General features: G+C 33.5%; 3 protein-coding genes across 3 annotated transcripts; 1 reads left to right on the top strand and 2 right to left on the bottom strand.

The window, feature by feature from the left end:
* Positions 1 to 35: 35 nt before the first annotated feature.
* Positions 36 to 6,332, bottom strand: LOC143536811 (hyperosmolality-gated Ca2+ permeable channel 2.3-like). The gene is made up of 10 exons (XM_077030727.1): positions 5,814 to 6,332; positions 5,569 to 5,721; positions 5,367 to 5,430; positions 5,077 to 5,286; positions 3,943 to 4,131; positions 3,564 to 3,862; positions 3,204 to 3,480; positions 2,853 to 3,128; positions 1,590 to 1,823; positions 36 to 1,508 (listed from the first exon to the last, which is right to left on the bottom strand). Exons 1-10 carry the CDS (start codon positions 6,092 to 6,094, stop codon positions 1,359 to 1,361), a joined length of 2,133 nt encoding a protein of 710 aa, XP_076886842.1. The 5' UTR covers positions 6,095 to 6,332; the 3' UTR covers positions 36 to 1,358.
* Positions 6,333 to 11,262: 4,930 nt separating this feature from the next.
* On the top strand, positions 11,263 to 12,885 carry LOC143536789 (vesicle transport v-SNARE 11-like). Its single transcript, XM_077030702.1, has 5 exons — positions 11,263 to 11,368; positions 11,929 to 11,987; positions 12,078 to 12,266; positions 12,347 to 12,517; positions 12,585 to 12,885. The coding sequence occupies exons 1-5, from the start codon at positions 11,275 to 11,277 to the stop codon at positions 12,732 to 12,734; spliced, it is 663 nt and encodes a 220-aa protein (XP_076886817.1). The 5' UTR covers positions 11,263 to 11,274; the 3' UTR covers positions 12,735 to 12,885.
* Positions 12,886 to 14,842: 1,957 nt separating this feature from the next.
* LOC143536787 (pectinesterase 31-like) lies at positions 14,843 to 16,835 on the bottom strand. Its single transcript, XM_077030701.1, has 5 exons — positions 16,578 to 16,835; positions 15,728 to 15,910; positions 15,469 to 15,656; positions 15,209 to 15,382; positions 14,843 to 15,129 (listed from the first exon to the last, which is right to left on the bottom strand). The coding sequence occupies exons 1-5, from the start codon at positions 16,815 to 16,817 to the stop codon at positions 14,967 to 14,969; spliced, it is 948 nt and encodes a 315-aa protein (XP_076886816.1). The 5' UTR covers positions 16,818 to 16,835; the 3' UTR covers positions 14,843 to 14,966.
* Between the last annotated feature and the right edge of the window lie 2,391 nt (positions 16,836 to 19,226).

The raw sequence follows: 19,226 nt of genomic DNA, 5'->3' as shown, positions 1-19,226 counted from the left end.
AAAACGGATGTGTTGGGCCAGATTGTTACAAGTAGGAACTCACCACAATCTGCTTAGATGCTCAATCTATTGTTATTGTCAGCATTGATGGAGAATCTAATAGTGTTCAAAGCCAGGAGACAAAATTGGCTAGTGGCAGCTATTGCTGACATCCACATCAATTTAATATTACAACTGATACAATTAAAAAATACATAAACTTAAATAATGCAAGTAATATATATTATTCCTGCATATTATCAATTCATTAAGATGGTTAGGTTTTGACTCTAAATATATGGTAATATTAAAGTGTCTTAACACAATTTTATAAATTGCGAAATAACATTATCATACTGTAATTATGGGTTTAGTAAATAATTTACTTTTTGGTGAAACTTTGAGAGTTTGAGATGCTAATCTTTCTCCTCGGATATTTCGGCTATACTTTGGTAAAATGCCACATGGAGCAATGAGTTATTTTCTTAATGGGCTTTGATAAATATATTATGAAGGGGTTTGGGTTTGATATTAGGAACAAATTACAAGTCAAAAGGCCATTATTATTCCTCCATGTGGCATTCCATTAACAGAACAGTGGTTACCCTCAACCTAACTATATTTAATAGGTTTTCAAAGTACATGACTATACAGGAATATCTGGGCATATGCCATAACTTGCAAAGTACATATTTATATAGAAATTATGATAATTAATCAAGATTGACATAACTAAAGGACTCACTGACCTTTTGAAGAGCTGTAATAACCAGGTCCGATGCAAGGTATAACTTTCGCCGCACGGCATACACGTCACTGTTGCTTTATCATTAAGGATTTGATCTTTTTTAAATTTGTGCAAGTCATAATTAACCGAGAGTAGAAGTCACAAGGTACAACGAGGTTTTAGCAGGAACTTTAGTAAGCAGAATTTAAGACTAGACAACTGAAACACAGCTATAAATATAAAAAAGAGTATACGCAATGTCATAACATTATGAACAAATTAGTAATGGTTGTGGAGTAACATTCTAGGAAATCAAGCTTCTGACGAACGTGCATTGAGAAAAAGAATGGTTTAACATATACAAAGTCATAGTACATAAAATACATGGTATTTGCTGGATTGTATTCAAGGCTTCAAAAAAAGCTTGGTGTTATATTATTGTAATTACCATCCACTGGAAATAACAAAACAAGCTTAACATCACAATCGGACATTATTCTACCTTCAACATGACAAAGCTATTTTACATCCTAAACAACAAGAAAAACCTAAGACAAATATTTCACGTCAAGCCAGGTTCGTTCTCGTTTCTACAACTATGATCAAACTTGTAATATGGTGCAAACAAATTTAACCTGTTGAAAAAGCATGGTCACGTTTCAGAAGCAAGAAGTGGGGCATTGTGGCCATCAGTTCTTCCAGTGAAATTGAGTGGCTTCAAAGCTGGATCTTGATATGCAGTCCTTAATCTCTCGTGAAAATCAGACATATCTTCCTCACTTCTGTCTTTCTTTATCATACACTGTACAAAAGTATTATTATGAAACACAGTCATAAACATGGGAAAGTTTATTTAGTGTGGACAACAATGTTTTTAACAAACCTCAGCAGGATATCCCTTGAAAACTGGTAGGAAGCGCTTCCGGCAGTAGTTGTTAAACAAAAGAGTGATGATTGGGAGTGGAATAGTTAAACTAGAAGCTAAGGGAAGTTTCTTTAGACCAAATATACCCAAAGCAATCACGTGCATCAATATCAAGGAAAATACTATTGAGTTGTGCACAATTGGCCAAAAGGTTCCACCAGTCTCAAATTTTGGTGAATAAACATTCAGTAACTGTAAAAGAAACAAAACTAGTATCATATTTTGTTAATTATTTAAACAATCTAAAACACCTCAGACCAACATTAATGCAGCTCAAGATGGGTCAAGTCAAAACTGTTAATTTCTGCGAGCGCAGGCTTCTGGTCAAAGCTTTTCAAAACTTCCTATAAAAAATCAGCGTGTCGCATATAATTACATATTTATGTTCTTGTTATGGGTCAGGTCAAACTGATAATTTTTGCAAGCACAAGCTTATGGTCAAAACTCTTCATGTGCCAAATATAATTACATATTTATGTTCTAAACAAGATTGATGAGGTTTAATGCATTAAGAATACACTTTGGCTGACCACCAACCCGTGTGACCCGTGTGATCAGTTTCCTTTTAAGCTAATTCTTTTTATTTTATTTGTATGATTTGTTAGATAAAAGCAAACCAGAAGTGGCCCGTTTACAATAAATGGATAAAAGCTTGCATATCTGGTATAGACAGCTAGGCTTGTAAGTGAACGGAACGAACACGAACTGAGCATATTTGCGTTTGTTTGTTTAACTTTAACAAACGAACGATCAACCATGAACAACTAAACAAACGGGGTTTTCCTGTTCGTGAAAAAGAAAATGTTCGTGTCAATTTGTTAACAGTATAAAGAACAGTTTATGAACGTAACCGAACGAACGGACATAGATGAACGAACATAACTGAGCTAAAACCAGTTATAATTAGTCTGAAGAACCATGTGTTGAGCATAAAAAGTTGTTAAAACTAAGCCAAGTTGTAAACTTGTAATGGGCAAAAAGATTTCAAATGAATATATTAACAAACTTTAACAAATTTAAACAAAACAAACTTAAGCAAATGTAAACTAACAAACATATAGGAATGCAAAAGAACCAAAAGAAATGAATTTAAATGAACGAACGTTCACGAACATAAATGAACGAATGACATACGTGTTCATGTCCGTTCGTTTGTTATTAAACAAATGTTCTGTTCGTTTACGCCTATAGACAGAAATAAATTTCACGAGTCCATCTAACCTGGTGACGGTATATAATGTATGCCAGACAGTAGTAAACCAGTAGAAACGGGAGAATTAAGGGCGACAAGAAAAAGTATGTACTTCCAAGAAGTCCGAATAATAATATGCTGGGTATCTCACTGCTGTAAGGGAGCGAAGGCACTTTAAACTTTTCATCAGCTTTGGTGGAAAAAAGTCTTCTCATGTAATTGGAAAGAAGGGGCATCGACCGTAAAAGTTCCGAAACCGTACTAGTCCACCCAGATGTCACAACATATGTTATAAAGAATGTAGCCTGTAAAAACACATTAAAATATTAGCATCACCTATTAATATGATTACATAAGGGTATTTGTTAACATGTGTATACCTGTCCGGGAACAGCAGCAGCTAATATATTTGGTATTTCCTTAGGCTCCAGAAAGATATTAACACGATACAAAGCTGATCCTACTAACGCGTTTGCAAAGAATATGTTCCATATAGTAAACCAGAGCATCTTGTTACAGGCACTTTTCTCTATCTGACTGTGCGCCACGTAACCTTGAATAGACGACAACATTATCATGACAGGTTGCACCAAGTATAAAAACATCTTGAGAATCAAACTCGGAAGATATCCCGTGATGACCTGACTTATAAACGCTCTGCAAGTCGGTCAGGAAAGTAACTTCAGCATAAGAATGAAGCAGATTATTAAAAAATAGTAATCTGAATGCTCAACACTCACATATTCAATACACCTTTTAGAAAAGGGAACCAGGTTTCCAGTTGATCCAAATTAGTGAGACCCTGTACTATGCCAACAGGAATGAGAAACAATATTGTGAGAATAAAACACGCGAAAACCACCATGACATTCCCGATCCATCTGCTTAGGAAAGATGCAGAAAAGAAAGGCCAGTATACGTCCTGCGGTTCTGGGGCCCGCTCAGTGAGCCACTCTGTAGGATTTTCTCCTTGTTGGATGTGTAAAGCTACTGCAGTACCGAGCCGTGACTTAAAAGATACAAAAGCAGCAGGAACTTCCTATTGAAAATGATCAAACAGACACAACTTTATAAACATACTTCAATGTAACATGAGGTTCATATATATAATACACTCACCTTCCCACTAAGTAATGATTGCTGTTTCCTTGCATTATTTTCTAGATCTTCTAACTTCTTTTCATAATACTCCACGAGATCAACTTTGGGCCTAAAAAGCCCAAGAAATCCAACACGCCCAAACCTTTGAGAAGTATTCTGTGTTGACTTCAGATGAGCAAGCTTTCTATTCACTTTATCAGCGTCACTCTATGATGACATTACAATACAAACAGAAATTAGATATCAGTGGACCAAGACTGTTAACAATTAGATTGTGATTTGAGATTATGTAACTAGGAAGGGAAGAAATGACCAGACATATAGTCATTCAAAGGGACACATTCTTTTAAAAACCAGTTTTATGTTAAGAATTGCGACCGCACAAAGCACTTGTACACTGTGCATTGATGATTTAAATTAGATAGTGGGTACACGACTATGTAACCATATTCCGCATAACACTTAAAGCAAGGGGTACAAATGCGGTTCTTGCAGTTCTCAACGTTCTGATATGAAGGATTTATTGATAACAGATAGTGCTTATGGGCCATATTTCAGAAGATCTAAGCAGGGATCGCTCAAGTGTGTCAGTGATGGGCAAAACTGACCATTTGTTTCGATGACAACGAGGGGTGAACTGGCAATTTGAATAAAATTATGTTAATAAAGAAATTTTGAACAAATTCTAGCCATCCCAAATTTTTGCAAACTTGTGAATGGGTAAATAGAGGTCCCTTGAGTATCTAGACTTTAATTATAAAAGAATCTACTACAGGTAAAAAGCAATAATCAAAAAACGAAGTGAACATAAAGAGGATGAAGACCTATAAAAATAGTTGGTGGTATTTCAGTGTTAGTTCATAGAACACATAAAAACACTGCTAGATACTAAACTAGTGAGAAAATGGATTTTGCTTTTGTTGAGGTTCAATGCTAAGTAGATTTTGCAGTCAGAATATTAACTTAGTATGCCTATAAGACTTCAAAAATCAAAACTCTCCATTTTTATGGGTATATAATAGTAGGAAATAAATTGTATACCAGCAAAATCTAAGTTCTATTCTCTGCTGATATGGTATCCAACAACCACTTTATCAAAATATGTGAGAACATCAACAGTACCACATGTGTAAGCTTGAAAGGGCCACTTACAATTAGCTTCTGAATCTTGGTAGTGTGATACACCATGTAATGGGACAGATATTGTGAAGGATAATATTCTGAGTAAAATTTCTCAACATTTGCACTTAAGCTGTCTGTTGACGACTTTGGAATGCCTCTAACCAATACAGTAAACTGATCTGGCTTAGGCTCAGATGAGTAATAGTATGCAAGCCTTTTCAAAGAAATATCACGATACTCCTGCAGATTTTATAATTACTCAATAATTCAATGGGAAAAACATGATATATTGATAAAAATACAATGATACAAATGCTTACCAGATAAAGAAGATAGCAGACAAATGCAGTGAAGGCATACATTGCACCAAAGTGAACCCATAACCTTCATCAACCACAGAAACATGCATCCAAAAGAACAAATGACTATCTAACATAAGCATGTGATCTCATGATTAAGAATATTTAAGTAACAAATGAAAACAATAGTAACTGTTCAAGAATCAATATGCTAAACAATCACCTGTTTGATCCATCATTGACATTTGAAATACTAAATGATTCCAGAGACTTGTTTGTGAAGTCAGAAAAATCAATAACTATCTGATTTCCCATATAATTGATTGGTAGAAGAGCACAAAGGCCGACTACGCCAGCAAAAGCAAACACTTTCAAACTGCCACAAAGCAAGAAACAATAGATTGTTTTCTCATGCATGACAATATAAAAAACTCACAAGTTTTTTACAGTTTGAAAGTCCACGGTTACCTGAAGGTAATAGTGCGCATATAAACAACACCATCTAAACCAGCACGCGCAAGGAGTTCTTGTTCAGTCGGATGCCATGACCTGGTCACCCAACTGGTGGAAGGCAGTAACCTTTCCAAGTTAAAATTATTTCTCGGTTCAAGTTTTCCTTCAGTAACTAAGCGTGGTGCGTACACGTTAGCATTACCAGGTTGTTTCCTCAAAATGGAATATAGAATGAAGAACAGAAAACATAAACCAAGATTTATCCCAACAGAAGTCAAAAGAGCAGAAAGAATCATTCTTCAAAATGCTGAAAACTGCAGCTTCTTCAAAGCGTTAATGGTTTTGTAATAGTCCCAAAAAAAGTCTGCTACATGAAAATATCAAAATCAACTTCTAAAATATGGACCACAGTGTTGGATATTACATGATTGGTCCACTATCTAAAGGAAAACCAATTTCTCACTCGGTCCGCAGTCCAACACAAATAAAGTTAATTCAAGCAATCTTCCTGGTCACAGTATGGTGTATATGGAGAGCAAGAAATGGCAAGATCTTCAATGAAGTTGACACGAACTCAAGTAAAGTGGCGGCGGATTGGGAGAAATGGTGCACGTTTGACATACTATAGTTATACTTTTACGTTTCATTGTACTTTGTAACTGTTTGCCGGTGACTAGTCTTTGCTAGTTTAAATTGTTGAATATACAATACCGCCTTTCAAAAAATAAAATACAATTTCTCAAGCAACTACTTGATCAGCTTAAAAGTGCATAACCCTAGAATAAAATCAGAGACCTAAAATACTGTCTAGTGAGCTATGAACCAATGAAACCATGAAAATAACAACAATTAATATTCCGTCGATACTTATCCCTCTATCCAATAGTATTAATAATTTGGCAGCTAAACTGAACTTATTAATTAAAAACTGGATCACAGTGGAGTTAAATTCCATGTGAAACTACTATACTAGATCTGAAACAAACAATTAGCTGTTTTGTGAAATGAAGCCCCAAACCATAACAGCACTAAACGCACATGAGTGAACATCCTATTCCGAGCAATACGCTATATTATTAACTACCTCCTCTACTAAGAACTAGCTTCATGCTAGCAATTAGGTCAAAGCATGTAAGTCATAATAATATAACCACATAACGATTGAACAGGTTAATAAAATCTAAGTTAAGAGAATTAGTACCTGAATTAACGATAACCGTACGGCAATATACACGGATTAAGATATGAAGAAGGAAATTGAAGCCAGTAAGGATAGCTATATATCAAAATCCAAAAAGGAAAGAACATAAACACATTGAATAACTGCAATTAGTAACAACTTCAAATGAATGATAGCAATTCGATCAACATATGCAAGCAGCTGATGACCTGAATGGACGATAACTTTAGGGCGATAGATACGGATTGATTGAGGAATAATAATAATAATAATAAAGGAAGGAAGGAATCTTAAATTCTTAATATGCACTCGTCTTTAAGCTTCCTCGTCAGAAACTATTATTATTTTTAGTTTTCCTGACTCTGATCGGAGTACGTGCCAGGGCAGGGCTACGTGTGTGTCTTCACCGTTTAACGCCGTTAATTTTGTTTTCATACATTTACATCGGTATTGTGACTTCCGTTACAAATTTAACGGATTCCGTAAGCTAACAGATATATACGACTTGTTTCGCCAACGACGGGTAGGTTCTATACTATACCGTTATGGTATTTTACTAGTTAACAACTATAAATTGTTTATATTTTATTTCAATATTCCACTGTAGTAAATACGTGTACATCTGTCTATTATTTTACTCCAAAGCTTAACTCAACAAGAGGCTAACTTCAGAATATACCAAACGACGGTATCCAATTTCTCGTTCCACGGCTTGCCATGGAGGTTATCAGGTTAAGAAAAAAAAATAACATACATGACACAATTGTTATTAAATGAATGAAAGCAACATTTAACTTTATTAGCAACAATAAAGTATCCAATTACAATAAAAAGTCATGTAATCGGACAACAAATTACGTCGTCACCCAATTTTAAATGACAAATTTGATCCTACTATAATGAATTTAGACTTTAGAGTGAAGAAACATATTTTTTCTAAAATTTATAACATTTAAAAGCCTCTCACATCTCATTTCGATATCTCTATTTTTATTTTACTTACATAAGCTTATTTTATTACTATTATTTTCCTTTTTTCATACGCTCATAATAATTTATAGAGATTTGACTTGTACCCCTGTTAAGAGCATGCACGTTCCTTTTTCTGTCTCTATGAAAGTTAACTAAAAACAAATGTTTCTTCAAATTTTATATATTTTTAACTAACCTTCCACATTCAACAAAATAAGAATCTTTATTTTAAACAGTAAATTGTGTAACTTTTTTAAACCATATCACTATTTAAAAGAATGAGATATGAGGGTAAATCCTATACTTTTGTTACAACTTCAAAGTCTTATTTTCATATTCCCACTAATTAATTCAATAACTTTATTATTGAGCGATTGGGTCAACCTATTTTATTATAAAGCAATTTTTACTGAAATTAACTTTAACTGAAAGCACCTTATTGATTCAGTTTGGATAAATCTATTTTACACTAAAGATTTTAAAAATGCATTAATTTACTATATAATATACAACAAGAAGCTAAAACTCTAAATTTATAGTGAAACAAGAGCAAATGCGAGAAAATTGAAACAATGCTCAAAGTCGAAGGTCATGAAACAGAATTTCGTTAGAATAGTTTGGGTCCAGAGTTAACAGGCTTATCATATAAAAGCTACCTAAAAACTAAGTTGGGCCAAGCACACAAAAAAGAAGGATTTAGACTTTGGAGATGGAGGCCTTGAATTGAGAGCATGCTTTTCATTTTCGAGCCAGGCCCACAAAATTTGTATTTGATAGATACTTAGAACAGTATGTTTATTGAATTGTGAAAATTTGGATTCACATGTATTCGTGTGATTGTTGTTGACTTTCCGATGCCGTTAGTATATAGCAGCTTCAATGACACATACACGAACATTTCTTTGTTAAGTGGCACATTTCACATGATTAAATATAAGTAGTTCAATACTTAAATACATGATTTTTAACACGATTCAATAAGAGGAACTCTTATCAACCCATACATGATCCAACTTTAATAAATCATTTATTTCAAGATTGTTTTATGTTTCAACTTTAATAAAGTCCTTGTTTATTAAACTAAATTATTTGGTTCGATACTTATTTTTATCCATATTAATTTACGCCAAATTGATGAAACTTCACTTTTTCTTTATGTGAAAATACGAATGCCTTTTCCGAAGATCAACATACCTTTAAATTGTAAGCATACTCGTCATATGTCTTCAAATAATATGGATCTCCTCAACCCCTCTTTCTCACAACTAGACATGATCCATGTTTACATGTAAACTTGCATAGCTCATATACAAGTACTATATACAAATACACAATATGGACATGCTTGTCGAAGGAAGGTCACACTGCTACGATTAAAAGTTTATTTCATACTCGAAAAAGACTGAATCCAGTCCACGCGACTTGTGTACCCGACCCAACCATCATTGTTTCAATAAAAACGGAATAAACCTTTTTTGTTAGCTAAAGGCTAAAACAATGATAAAATAATAATAATAATAATAATAATAATAATAATAATAAAACTTTGAATATTTCACAAATATCTGAAAACATGGTAACAAAAACTGGGTCAAGTTATTATACAAAGGGTAACAAAAATGAGAAGTGTGAGAAGTCATAAATAATTAACATGTGTCAAGTGAGAACCAAAAGAAAAAGAGTATATAGGTAATTGTACACATTTTACTCTCCACATGCAATGCACATGTTAATACACCCAAAATTTTAGAACGTTTATAACTTTTTCGTATGACATTTTAAAAAAAAAATATCATCATAATAACAAGCGTTTTTTTATCTTTAATATGAGTATGATTTTCGTTATATAAAATTTAAAACAAAAATCAAGTCATTGTGTCTTTTCGCACACAATTGTGTCTTTTCTCTTATCATTGTGTCTTTTTTCGTCATTGTGTCTTTTCGCTTATCATTGTGTCTTTTTTCGTCATTGTGTCTTTTTTCGCACACCATTGTGTCTTTTTTTGTCATTGTGTCTTTTCGCACACCATTGTCTATTTTCGCTTATCATTGTGTCTTTTTGCACACCATTGTGTCTTTTCGCTTATCATTGTGTCTTTTTTCGTCATTGTGTCTTTTCGCACACCATTGTGTCTTTTCGCTTATCATTGTGTCTTTTTTCGTCATTGTGTCTTTTTTCGCACACCATTGTGTCTTTTCGCACACCATTGTGTCTTTTTTCGTCATTATGTATTTTCGCACACCATTGTGTTTTTTTGCTTATCATTGTGTTTTTTTTCGTCATTGTGTCTTTTCGCACACCATTGTATCTTTTCGCTTATCATTGTGTCTTTTTTCGTCATTGTGTCTTTTCGTACACCATTGTATCTTTTTATCTAATACATAAAACACAATGCTTAATACATGTTACACAATAACTTGAAACGTAAAACACAATGGTGAATACGTATAGCACAATGACCTAAAACGTAAGACACAATGGTGAATATGTATAACATAATGACCTAAAACATGACACAATGGTGAATACGTATAACACAATGACTTGAAACGTAAAATACAATGGGAACAACATATTACACAATGACACAATGAACAACAAAAAAACACAATTAAGAAAACCCATTAATTTTTTTTTAATTTTTATATAACAATATGATACTCATATTAAAGATAAAAAAACGCTTATTATTATGGTGATTTTTTTTAAAATAATGTCGTATGAAAAAGTTATGGACATTTTAAAATGAAGGGAGAATTGACATGTGCCTTGCATGTGGAGAGAGAAAGTCAACAAATATGGGTTATTACCTTCATGTCATTTTCATCAATTTTTATTTATTAAATTAATCTCAGCCATTCAAATCTAAGATCAATGGACTGGATTTCTTCTGACTTTTCTCATTTTTATTTTCCATTATATTTTAACTTTACCCACAAAAACCAGAAACAAAACACCACGCTGAAAACATGTCATGTGATATGAGTCGACGTGGCATGGCTTTCACGAGCCATATTTATCACTCTCCTTTCATGAAAACAAATAATAAATAAAATTAATAATTCAATGAATTCACTGCCAGAATTCGTCTAATCTTCCGATCATTTGATTTTCAATTCTTCATCGGTTATCAGGTTCGTCGTCTTATTAACCCTAATCATGTTTACGCATTTAATCACGTACACACGTGATCTGTTAAAAACGATCCGTGTATAATTATGATGATCATCTATTCATTAGCATATGACTGAAATTTGATTATTATCTGTTTATATTCCCAATTCTCATTACGTGACATCAATTGAAGATCTGTTGCTGTCGAGATGAGTGAGGTATTCGAAGGTTACGAACGCCAATACTGCGAGCTTTCCGCTGGATTGTCGAAGAAGTGTACATCGGCTAGTCTGCTTGATGGCGGTCAGTCTAATTAACCCGAATTCGATTTACAATTGTGTTCCAAATTATATATATATATATATATATATGTCATTGTTATTATATATAAACACTCAATTGTGTGTATTGATTGCATTTGCAATTGTGACTTTTGAGTAGGGGAGTGACAAGCCAACTCGATTCGGATCGATAAAATAAACTTGAACGAGCCGAGCCTTAAATAAAGCTCATTTGGTTATCAAGCCCGAGCTCAAGCCTTGTATATTTTGAAATTACGAACTCTTATGGAATTCTATAAATTAATTTCACCCTACATAGCCGAGCTCGAGCTGAACTTTCACTCGTTTAAAGTTCTGCATGCGAGCTTGAGCCTATCTTAGGCTCGTTTCAAGGTTTTCTCAAAATATATATGAATTATTTAATAAATAATAATAATAATAATAAATGAGTCGAGCTCAAGCTTTAGAAAAAGAGCTCGAAACGAGCTGTCCTCAAGCTCTTGTAAGTCAAAATGAGCCGAGCTTCAGCTCATTTGCATCCCTACTTTTGAGAATGAAAATACATTTTTTCGTTACCTGCAGAGCAAAAGAAGCAGAAACTTTCTGAATTAAAAGTTGGACTTGAAGAGGCTGAATCTATGGTATTATATTTAAAGTATTGTACTTGAATAATTTTTCATATCATTATCATTTGTTGGTCACAAGTTGAAGTAATACTTATATATTTCTAGATAAGGAAAATGGACCTTGAGGCTAGAAGCCTGCAGCCAAATGTGAAGGCAGTGCTTCTTGCCAAATTAAGGGAATACAAATCTGATCTGAATAATTTGAAGAGTCAAGTGAAACAAATTTCATCATCCAATTTAAATCAAGCTGCTCGAGACGAGTTATTAGAATCAGGAATGGCGGATGCAACAGCGGTAACTAATAATTATGCTTATCAGATGTTAAGAATATTATCTTTTGATTGTGATTTACAACTATTTGACGTAACTAACAGGTGTCGGCGGATCAGAAAGCAAGACTACTTATGTCAACAGAAAAGTTGAATAAAACGAGCAATAGAGTGAGGGACGGTAGAAAGATAATGCTGGAGACTGAAGAACTCGGGGTTTCGATTCTTCAAGATTTAAACCAACAACGACAGTCTCTCTTGCATGCACATGGAACAGTATGCTTGTTTAATATTATTTACATGGTTTTATGCATATACTAGTAAATAATTAGGTGCTTTTCAGCTTCATGCAGTGGATGATAATATAGGGAAGAGTAAAAAGATTTTGACCAACATGTCAAGGAGGATGAACAGGAATAAGTGGATTATCGGATGCATTGTTTCGGTACTGGTTGTTGCCATTATCTTGATCCTCTACTACAAGTTGAAGTAAGATTGTTCTGTTTGGTACTTGAGTTTATGTTATTGTTGCAAGTTGAAAAAAGGGAGTTTGTCTTTGCAATGTTTTACATTGTTATGGGAGTGTGAGTGGATCATATGTCTGGGAAAATGTATTTTTGTGTTGGGTTTTTTTCATAATGGAAGAAGTTTATTCTTGTTATCTGTTAGTTGTTTAAAGTTAAGGAGGAAAAAGCTCAGTGGCCTGTAGTTTATATATCTGCATGTATTTAGTATGGGTTTATTAAAAAGTTTATACAAGTTTAATAAAAATATGAACAGTATTTAACATATATTGTATACGGTTCATTTTTTACGAAATAAGTATACCGCAAATACAATTTTGAATTTATATGGAAGAAAATAAAATAATACATTAATAATAAACAAAATAGTCAATGGCATCAAGGTGTAATGTACAGTCAGCATGGACAAAGTGCGGTGTTTGGAACTTGAATGGAGCTGAGGTGGCAAGAACTTAGTTTATATAAATGGCGTTAGTGTTTATCAATTAATAATCTTTATCAATTTGTCACCGGCTGGAATGAGGAGGCAACGTTTTGTAAGGGACGGAGGATTAAGTGGGTTTTAAAAATTTTAATTTTTTAAAGTAGGTTGCATAATTGTCAAGTCATTAGTCATTACCATACGAAAATACCAAATCAATTGTTTATATCATTAGCTTTTTTATTAAAAAGAAAGAAAGAGAGAGAACCCCGTTTTTTTTCCAAATATAAAATAGGTGGCTAGGAATCAATGAAAATGGTCATTAGGTTATGTGTCACGGGAATAGCAAGAGGGTGCGAGCCCCTCCTAGGTTGGCACGGTGGCAGTGGCGTGAACGCTGCAGCGGCCGTGAGTGGACATTGGCTATTAGCTTTGTCAATATAAATACATGACATGGACTCCTCTCACTAATTATGTGTAGTCTTGTATGGTTATTAGCCTTGTAATACGCTAAGTTGAGTCTCCTAGTGTTACCGAACTGGCTAACTCTTACCATGGCCCAAAGTAGGTTCTCTCAAAAACTCTCATTTTAAAAATATATATCTTCTTTCAACTACTTCTTATTAAGTATTAACAAAATTTTTTTTGGAGAACTCAATCTATTTATATTTTCATAAAATATATCTTATTTTTTAAAACTAATTTACAAATTTCTAGATGTCACAATTCACAAATTGGAATTTTATTAATGATTTCAACTAAATTACTTTATTAACAATGTTAATTGTTACAATTAGATTTTTTTTTTGTTCAACACGAAGATGAACATGTGCTTCACGACCCACCGCCATATCCTCCTTTACCACCCATAATTGCACAAATTCAACAAGAAAAATACAAAAATCAAACACAAAAACGGAAATTTCCAACACTAAAATACATCAATCACAAAAAAACTTATAAAATCATTTATTTATAAACAAAATTCAAAACCCAAAATCATAAATCAAAACCCTAAATTACAAGCCGAGATCTTTTAAATGAAACCTATAAAATCTTTTGTCTATTCTTCTTAGGGTGTCAGTGGCTGTAGTATTATATTACCACTTGTCATTATTCGAATCGGACTCGAGAAATCAGAAATATGAACCAAACCAAACTAAATTTCAAATATTCAAATCGTTTCGTTATTCGACATGAATTCTGAATTTGGTTTTCGAAAAAAGTTCAAACCTTTATCTAAAGTTTAAACCAATCCAGCATGACTAATCAAATTTAAATTAACTTTTGACATGAATACATAATCTTTGTAATAAGCAAATAGAATGTGTTGCAAAATGCAAATAGGTCATTCGTGTGTTTTATGCGCGTCTGAAGTTATGAGTGTGTATAACATATAATAACTAACATAGAAGGATAAAAACAAAATACTGGTTAATATTTATTTTGAAAACAGAGTGCTGCTAAAATCACAGGCAAAACACATCTGGGGCAATGGGCTAAAAACTTCTATTATATAATACAATAAAATATAGGAAACCATACAATCTGAATCTCAAGATGGATTATAACTAGTTAAAATCCGACCATTATACCCGAAGTAAAACCTTGATGATCAATAGGACAAATACACCACCACGATAACGTGCCAACAATAATACGACACCAATTTGACAAATAAACTCATCTTTATTCTCTAAGAAATGATCATAATAACGTCAACAATATTTGTCAAATTGGTTGACCATCATGAGTATTAGTCATCCTGACTTTTGGTATTTTAAGCAGAAAAAGGTACCCGAAGAGCCATTCTTTGAGCCAGCCAAGGTCTTTCCGAGTTCGGGTCAATAAAAGAATGCATCAGAAACTGGTCCGCTTCTTCATCAACTAACTCCCGTGCCCACGTTACACGTTTATCTGGACAACTTCCGGGCCCAAAACATCTGCAATGTTGACAAAACATATCCCATCTAATTAATAAACATTGATTATCTTGATATATAAACATTTATGTATACATACCTATACTCATAAAAGCAAGCAGATCTCTCATTCTCGGGTTTACCCCAATTATTCCAACCATGATGCTTGATACACGCATCCATATATGTATAAGCAAAAACCACCCTCCCAAACGGGCCCCATGGCCGTCCTAGATATGAATATTGTGTTCCTCCATTGCCTGTAATCACACACCTAATATAAACAAAAAACAGTTAGTTACACGCAGTGTATGCAACGATTAAAATATGTAAATAACTGTTAGGTAGTTGAGTACAGACCTTAGAAACACATAACCAGTTGTTTCTTGAGAAGATTTTCGGCTTTGAGCGGTTATATAACCACCTGATTTGCAGTGGATGTGACAGTGTTCAAGTAACGCGGTACTATTTCCAAATATGAAATCCACGCTTCCCTCAATGTAACAATCTTTTAAATATTGTTTCCCGTAATGCAAATAAAGTGTATCCTGCAAAAAGATAAAAACTTTAAATAAGTGTTTCAATACAATTACAAGAAAGACGGTCATTAGTTCATTACCTGCCATCCAAGAAATCTGCAATTGTAGAAAGCACATCGGTCAGCAGTTACTCTGATAGCCACAGCTTGCCCCGAACCCTCGGGTGCAGAGTTCTCAAATGTGATATTTTCAGCAATGAAGTCTTCTCCTTCAACAATGGTGCTACCACATCCAAATGTTCCAGTCCCAATCAGTCTTGATGGCTGTGAGCATACCAATTACATGAACACATCCAATTAGTACGAATTGGAAGCTAACATACATAGAACAAAAATGCAACGTCGATGCAAGCGCAGTAACACAACGGGTCCACGTGACAGCCTTAAGGTGTGCCACCTCAGCAGAAAAAAGTAAATTTTTTTTTTGGTTTAAAAATATGTAATTTTTTTGTATAATAAGATTGACGGGTGCTGATACTATTTTGGGGGTTAATTTTTGTATCATATATACAAGTGCCAATACTTTTTTAGGCCTTTACTTTATTAAACATGCTATTTTTTTTTATCACGAACTACACGAAGGCCGATATGTATCACAAACTATACGAGTGCCGATACTATTTTGTTTTTGCTTCTTAAATATGTTATATTTTTTTTGTATCATTAGCTATACAAAAGCCGATAATATTTTGGGCGTTCATTAATTTACTTGTTTGCTTTATTGTCAGTGCCTTAACTAACTTAACCGTACCGATTTGCCACGCAACGTGCGTATTTTGACGCAATTTGTGATAAAAAAACAAAACACTAAATTAATCTTATAAAAAGCCATCACTGACACGAGTGCAACAATAAACACACATAAACGAAACTATGATGAAGAAAAGGTTTATGGGTAGAGGGTATAAGAAGAAGAAGAAAAAAATTGGACCTGATGATGATCAATTTTAGTGGCGGTGTTGTTCCATGTGACAAGGGTAAGTTCGGGACTGGATCCGGCTAAGGTAATGAGGTTTTTGGTCTTGGGGATATACACAGGCTGCCTGTAGATCCCCGGAGACAGACGAATGATGGTCCGGCAAGTGTTGGAGAATGGTACGGTGTCTATTGCCTCCTGCAACGTCCGGTAGTTACCGCTGCCGTCCTGTGCCACCGTTATTACTCTTGCCATTGTTGATCTTCAATTAAATGGGTATAGATAGCGTAAAAGACAGATATCCTCGAATGATTAAGAAGATTAAAGTATTAAATAATTTTCATTGTAGATTTCTGGTTACCGTTCCACACAATGTAAACACAGTAATATCTTGAAAAAGGTTAAATTACGCGAACAAAAAAAAAATAAATGTAATTTTAAATGCAATTTCATTCCGGTATGGATTCAGTATTGAGCCAGAGGAGGGTATGTACCTGCTCAAATTCGTATTTTTTTTATAAACTTCTACTATATTATGTTCAAATACCACAAGTGCCTCATCCATGTTTTTATAGTACCCAAAACCCAACTTTTCGAGCCAACTCTTCAAACGCAAGTATAGTTTTTCTTTCACAAAATAACAATTAAGCTTAGATTGTTTAATTGTCTAACCACTTCATCAAGTAGTTGTTAATATAGTGATATATTTTGTTAGTTTAATCGGACCATTATAAAAATGAGCATTTAAGTGTCTTAATTACATATTTCCTCAACTTAAAAAAAACAATTACATATTTCTCATCCCTTAAACATATATATATTACATATTTTCCCATTTCATTAAAATTAGCATATTAAATGACTATTTTACCCCCATAAAAAATTAATAAAAAAATTAATTAAATCTCAAAATAAAAAAGATATCACATTTTATTTGATTTATATCCCCAATCCATCTTCTCAACAAACTTCTCCCCATCTTCATCTTCATATTTCATATGAAACTCATCTATCATCTTTCACCCTCACCATTTTATGACTAAATTGGCCCAAAGAACACTCAATCGCCCATTTTAGAACCCTAATAGAAAACTTACAACCCTAATACCAAAAGGAACACCAATGCGACACGGAACGATTAATCTGAATTTATGTTCATAAATGGCGAAGTAGCCATGGAAAAGATCCTGATATGAGAGGTAAATACGAAATACATTAATCTAAATAGAACCTAGATGTCGTTTTCTTCACCACCACACTCGCCGGAGTATAAAAGGATTTGCTGGAAAACAGTTTCAACTTTATGAGCTTTATACCAGAAGGTGTTTAAGAAGTGGAGACAAATACACAGGTTATTTTTTTGGTGATCCGAGTCAGTTTCGTTTTGCTTTTGACTCGTCGAAATATACGAATCCTATCGGAAAATTTTGGGTTTGAATGTCAGAGGTCGAGAGGTTTCTAGGAGATGAGATGGTGATGTCGAAAGGACCACAGTTCGGCTTTATAACCGAGTTTTATGAGCTACAATGGTGAAATCTATCGGAACCGCGGAATAGAGTTGGTGGTTCCCTGTAAGCAATGGTGGATGGCCAAAGGTCATGGAGTTAGATTTTGATTCACTAAGGAGAAGAAGATATAAGTTAAAATAAAGGGGCAAATAGGTAATTTAGTAAGAAAAGGGGAAATATGTAATTGATTTTAAGGTTTAGGGAAATATGTAATTAGTTGGCTTAGTAAGTGGATATATGTAAATCTTCCTTATAAAAATTAAATCAAAATATGATAGTACCTCTATCTTTTTTTTTATTTGCACATAAGAGCACTTTGTGCTGTAACAGCTATGCAAATATTTTTATCAACTCTAATATGTATTTTGTGTTGGGGATATTTATTGCTCACATTTTTATACGTGGTTTATTTAATGTAATTTCATTTGACCTAACCCATTCTGGTTTGACACTTTTAGTTTGATTTGACTCGTTCTATGTTGACAATTTTTTGCACCCGTTGACAAATTTTTTTGAATCTGCCACTGATTTCATTTCTAATAAAATTTATATCATAACGTTAAGAAAAATAAATAAGCATGATAGTTTGGTCAGCTTTTATAAAAATTTAAAGAATGCAAATTAATTTATAGTATATGGGTAAATTGAAACTTGTTAGTTATTAGTTAGAGCAACAATAAAACGGAAATAATAACCAGTTATTAGTTAGAGCAACAATGAAACGGAAATAATAACCACACACACGCAAACAAATGAAGAATATGAGATTTACGTGGTTCGGTCAAGAAGACATACTGTCACACCCCGAAAATCTTAATTTTATACAGCGGAATACTTTAACCAAGTCTTTCGGGTGGTGACAGACGCCGTTTCGCCAATCACATTTATCAATAGATTTATAATGAAAGTTGAACTTTATTTAACCATCCGAGTTATTACACGATTTTTATTTAAATTAAAAGTTCAACATAAAGTAAACATTTTTCATTCAAACACACGTCACCATTTTCCTGGGCTTCCATACTTCATTTAATTACCTGAAAAGCATACTAAAATAACAGTCAACACGATGTGTTGAAGAGTTTACCTTTATAACAAAATAGTCCATATATATATATATATTGATGGTAGAGGTGAAATTTCATCTTCTGAATAT

Source organism: Bidens hawaiensis, unplaced genomic scaffold (assembly GCF_021521415.1).
Source record: "Bidens hawaiensis isolate Kalapana, Puna unplaced genomic scaffold, B.hawaiensis_p1.1 tig00010928_1, whole genome shotgun sequence".
NCBI classification, from domain to species: domain Eukaryota; kingdom Viridiplantae; phylum Streptophyta; class Magnoliopsida; order Asterales; family Asteraceae; genus Bidens; species Bidens hawaiensis.
The sequence above is the reverse complement of the archived record's forward strand: the minus strand, read 5'-3'. Positions and strand labels throughout refer to the sequence as shown.

Excerpts from the sequence above, each read along its gene's own strand:
- LOC143536811 (XM_077030727.1), bottom strand. The coding sequence starts at position 6,094 with ATGATTCTTTCTGCTCTTTTGACTTCTGTTGGGATAAATCTTGGTTTA. Across the intron at positions 5,722-5,813 it reads ATGCGCACTATTACCTTCAG|TTTGAAAGTGTTTGCTTTTG; the intron begins GTAACCGTGGAC and ends GCTTTGTGGCAG. Across the intron at positions 3,481-3,563 it reads CTAAAAGGTGTATTGAATAT|AGCGTTTATAAGTCAGGTCA; the intron begins GTGAGTGTTGAG and ends ACCGACTTGCAG.
- LOC143536789 (XM_077030702.1), top strand. The coding sequence starts at position 11,275 with ATGAGTGAGGTATTCGAAGGTTACGAACGCCAATACTGCGAGCTTTCC. Across the intron at positions 11,988-12,077 it reads TTGAAGAGGCTGAATCTATG|ATAAGGAAAATGGACCTTGA; the intron begins GTATTATATTTA and ends ATATATTTCTAG. Across the intron at positions 12,267-12,346 it reads GAATGGCGGATGCAACAGCG|GTGTCGGCGGATCAGAAAGC; the intron begins GTAACTAATAAT and ends CGTAACTAACAG.
- LOC143536787 (XM_077030701.1), bottom strand. The coding sequence starts at position 16,817 with ATGGCAAGAGTAATAACGGTGGCACAGGACGGCAGCGGTAACTACCGG. Across the intron at positions 15,911-16,577 it reads CTAAAATTGATCATCATCAG|CCATCAAGACTGATTGGGAC; the intron begins GTCCAATTTTTT and ends GTATGCTCACAG. Across the intron at positions 15,383-15,468 it reads ACTGGTTATGTGTTTCTAAG|GTGTGTGATTACAGGCAATG; the intron begins GTCTGTACTCAA and ends TGTTTATATTAG.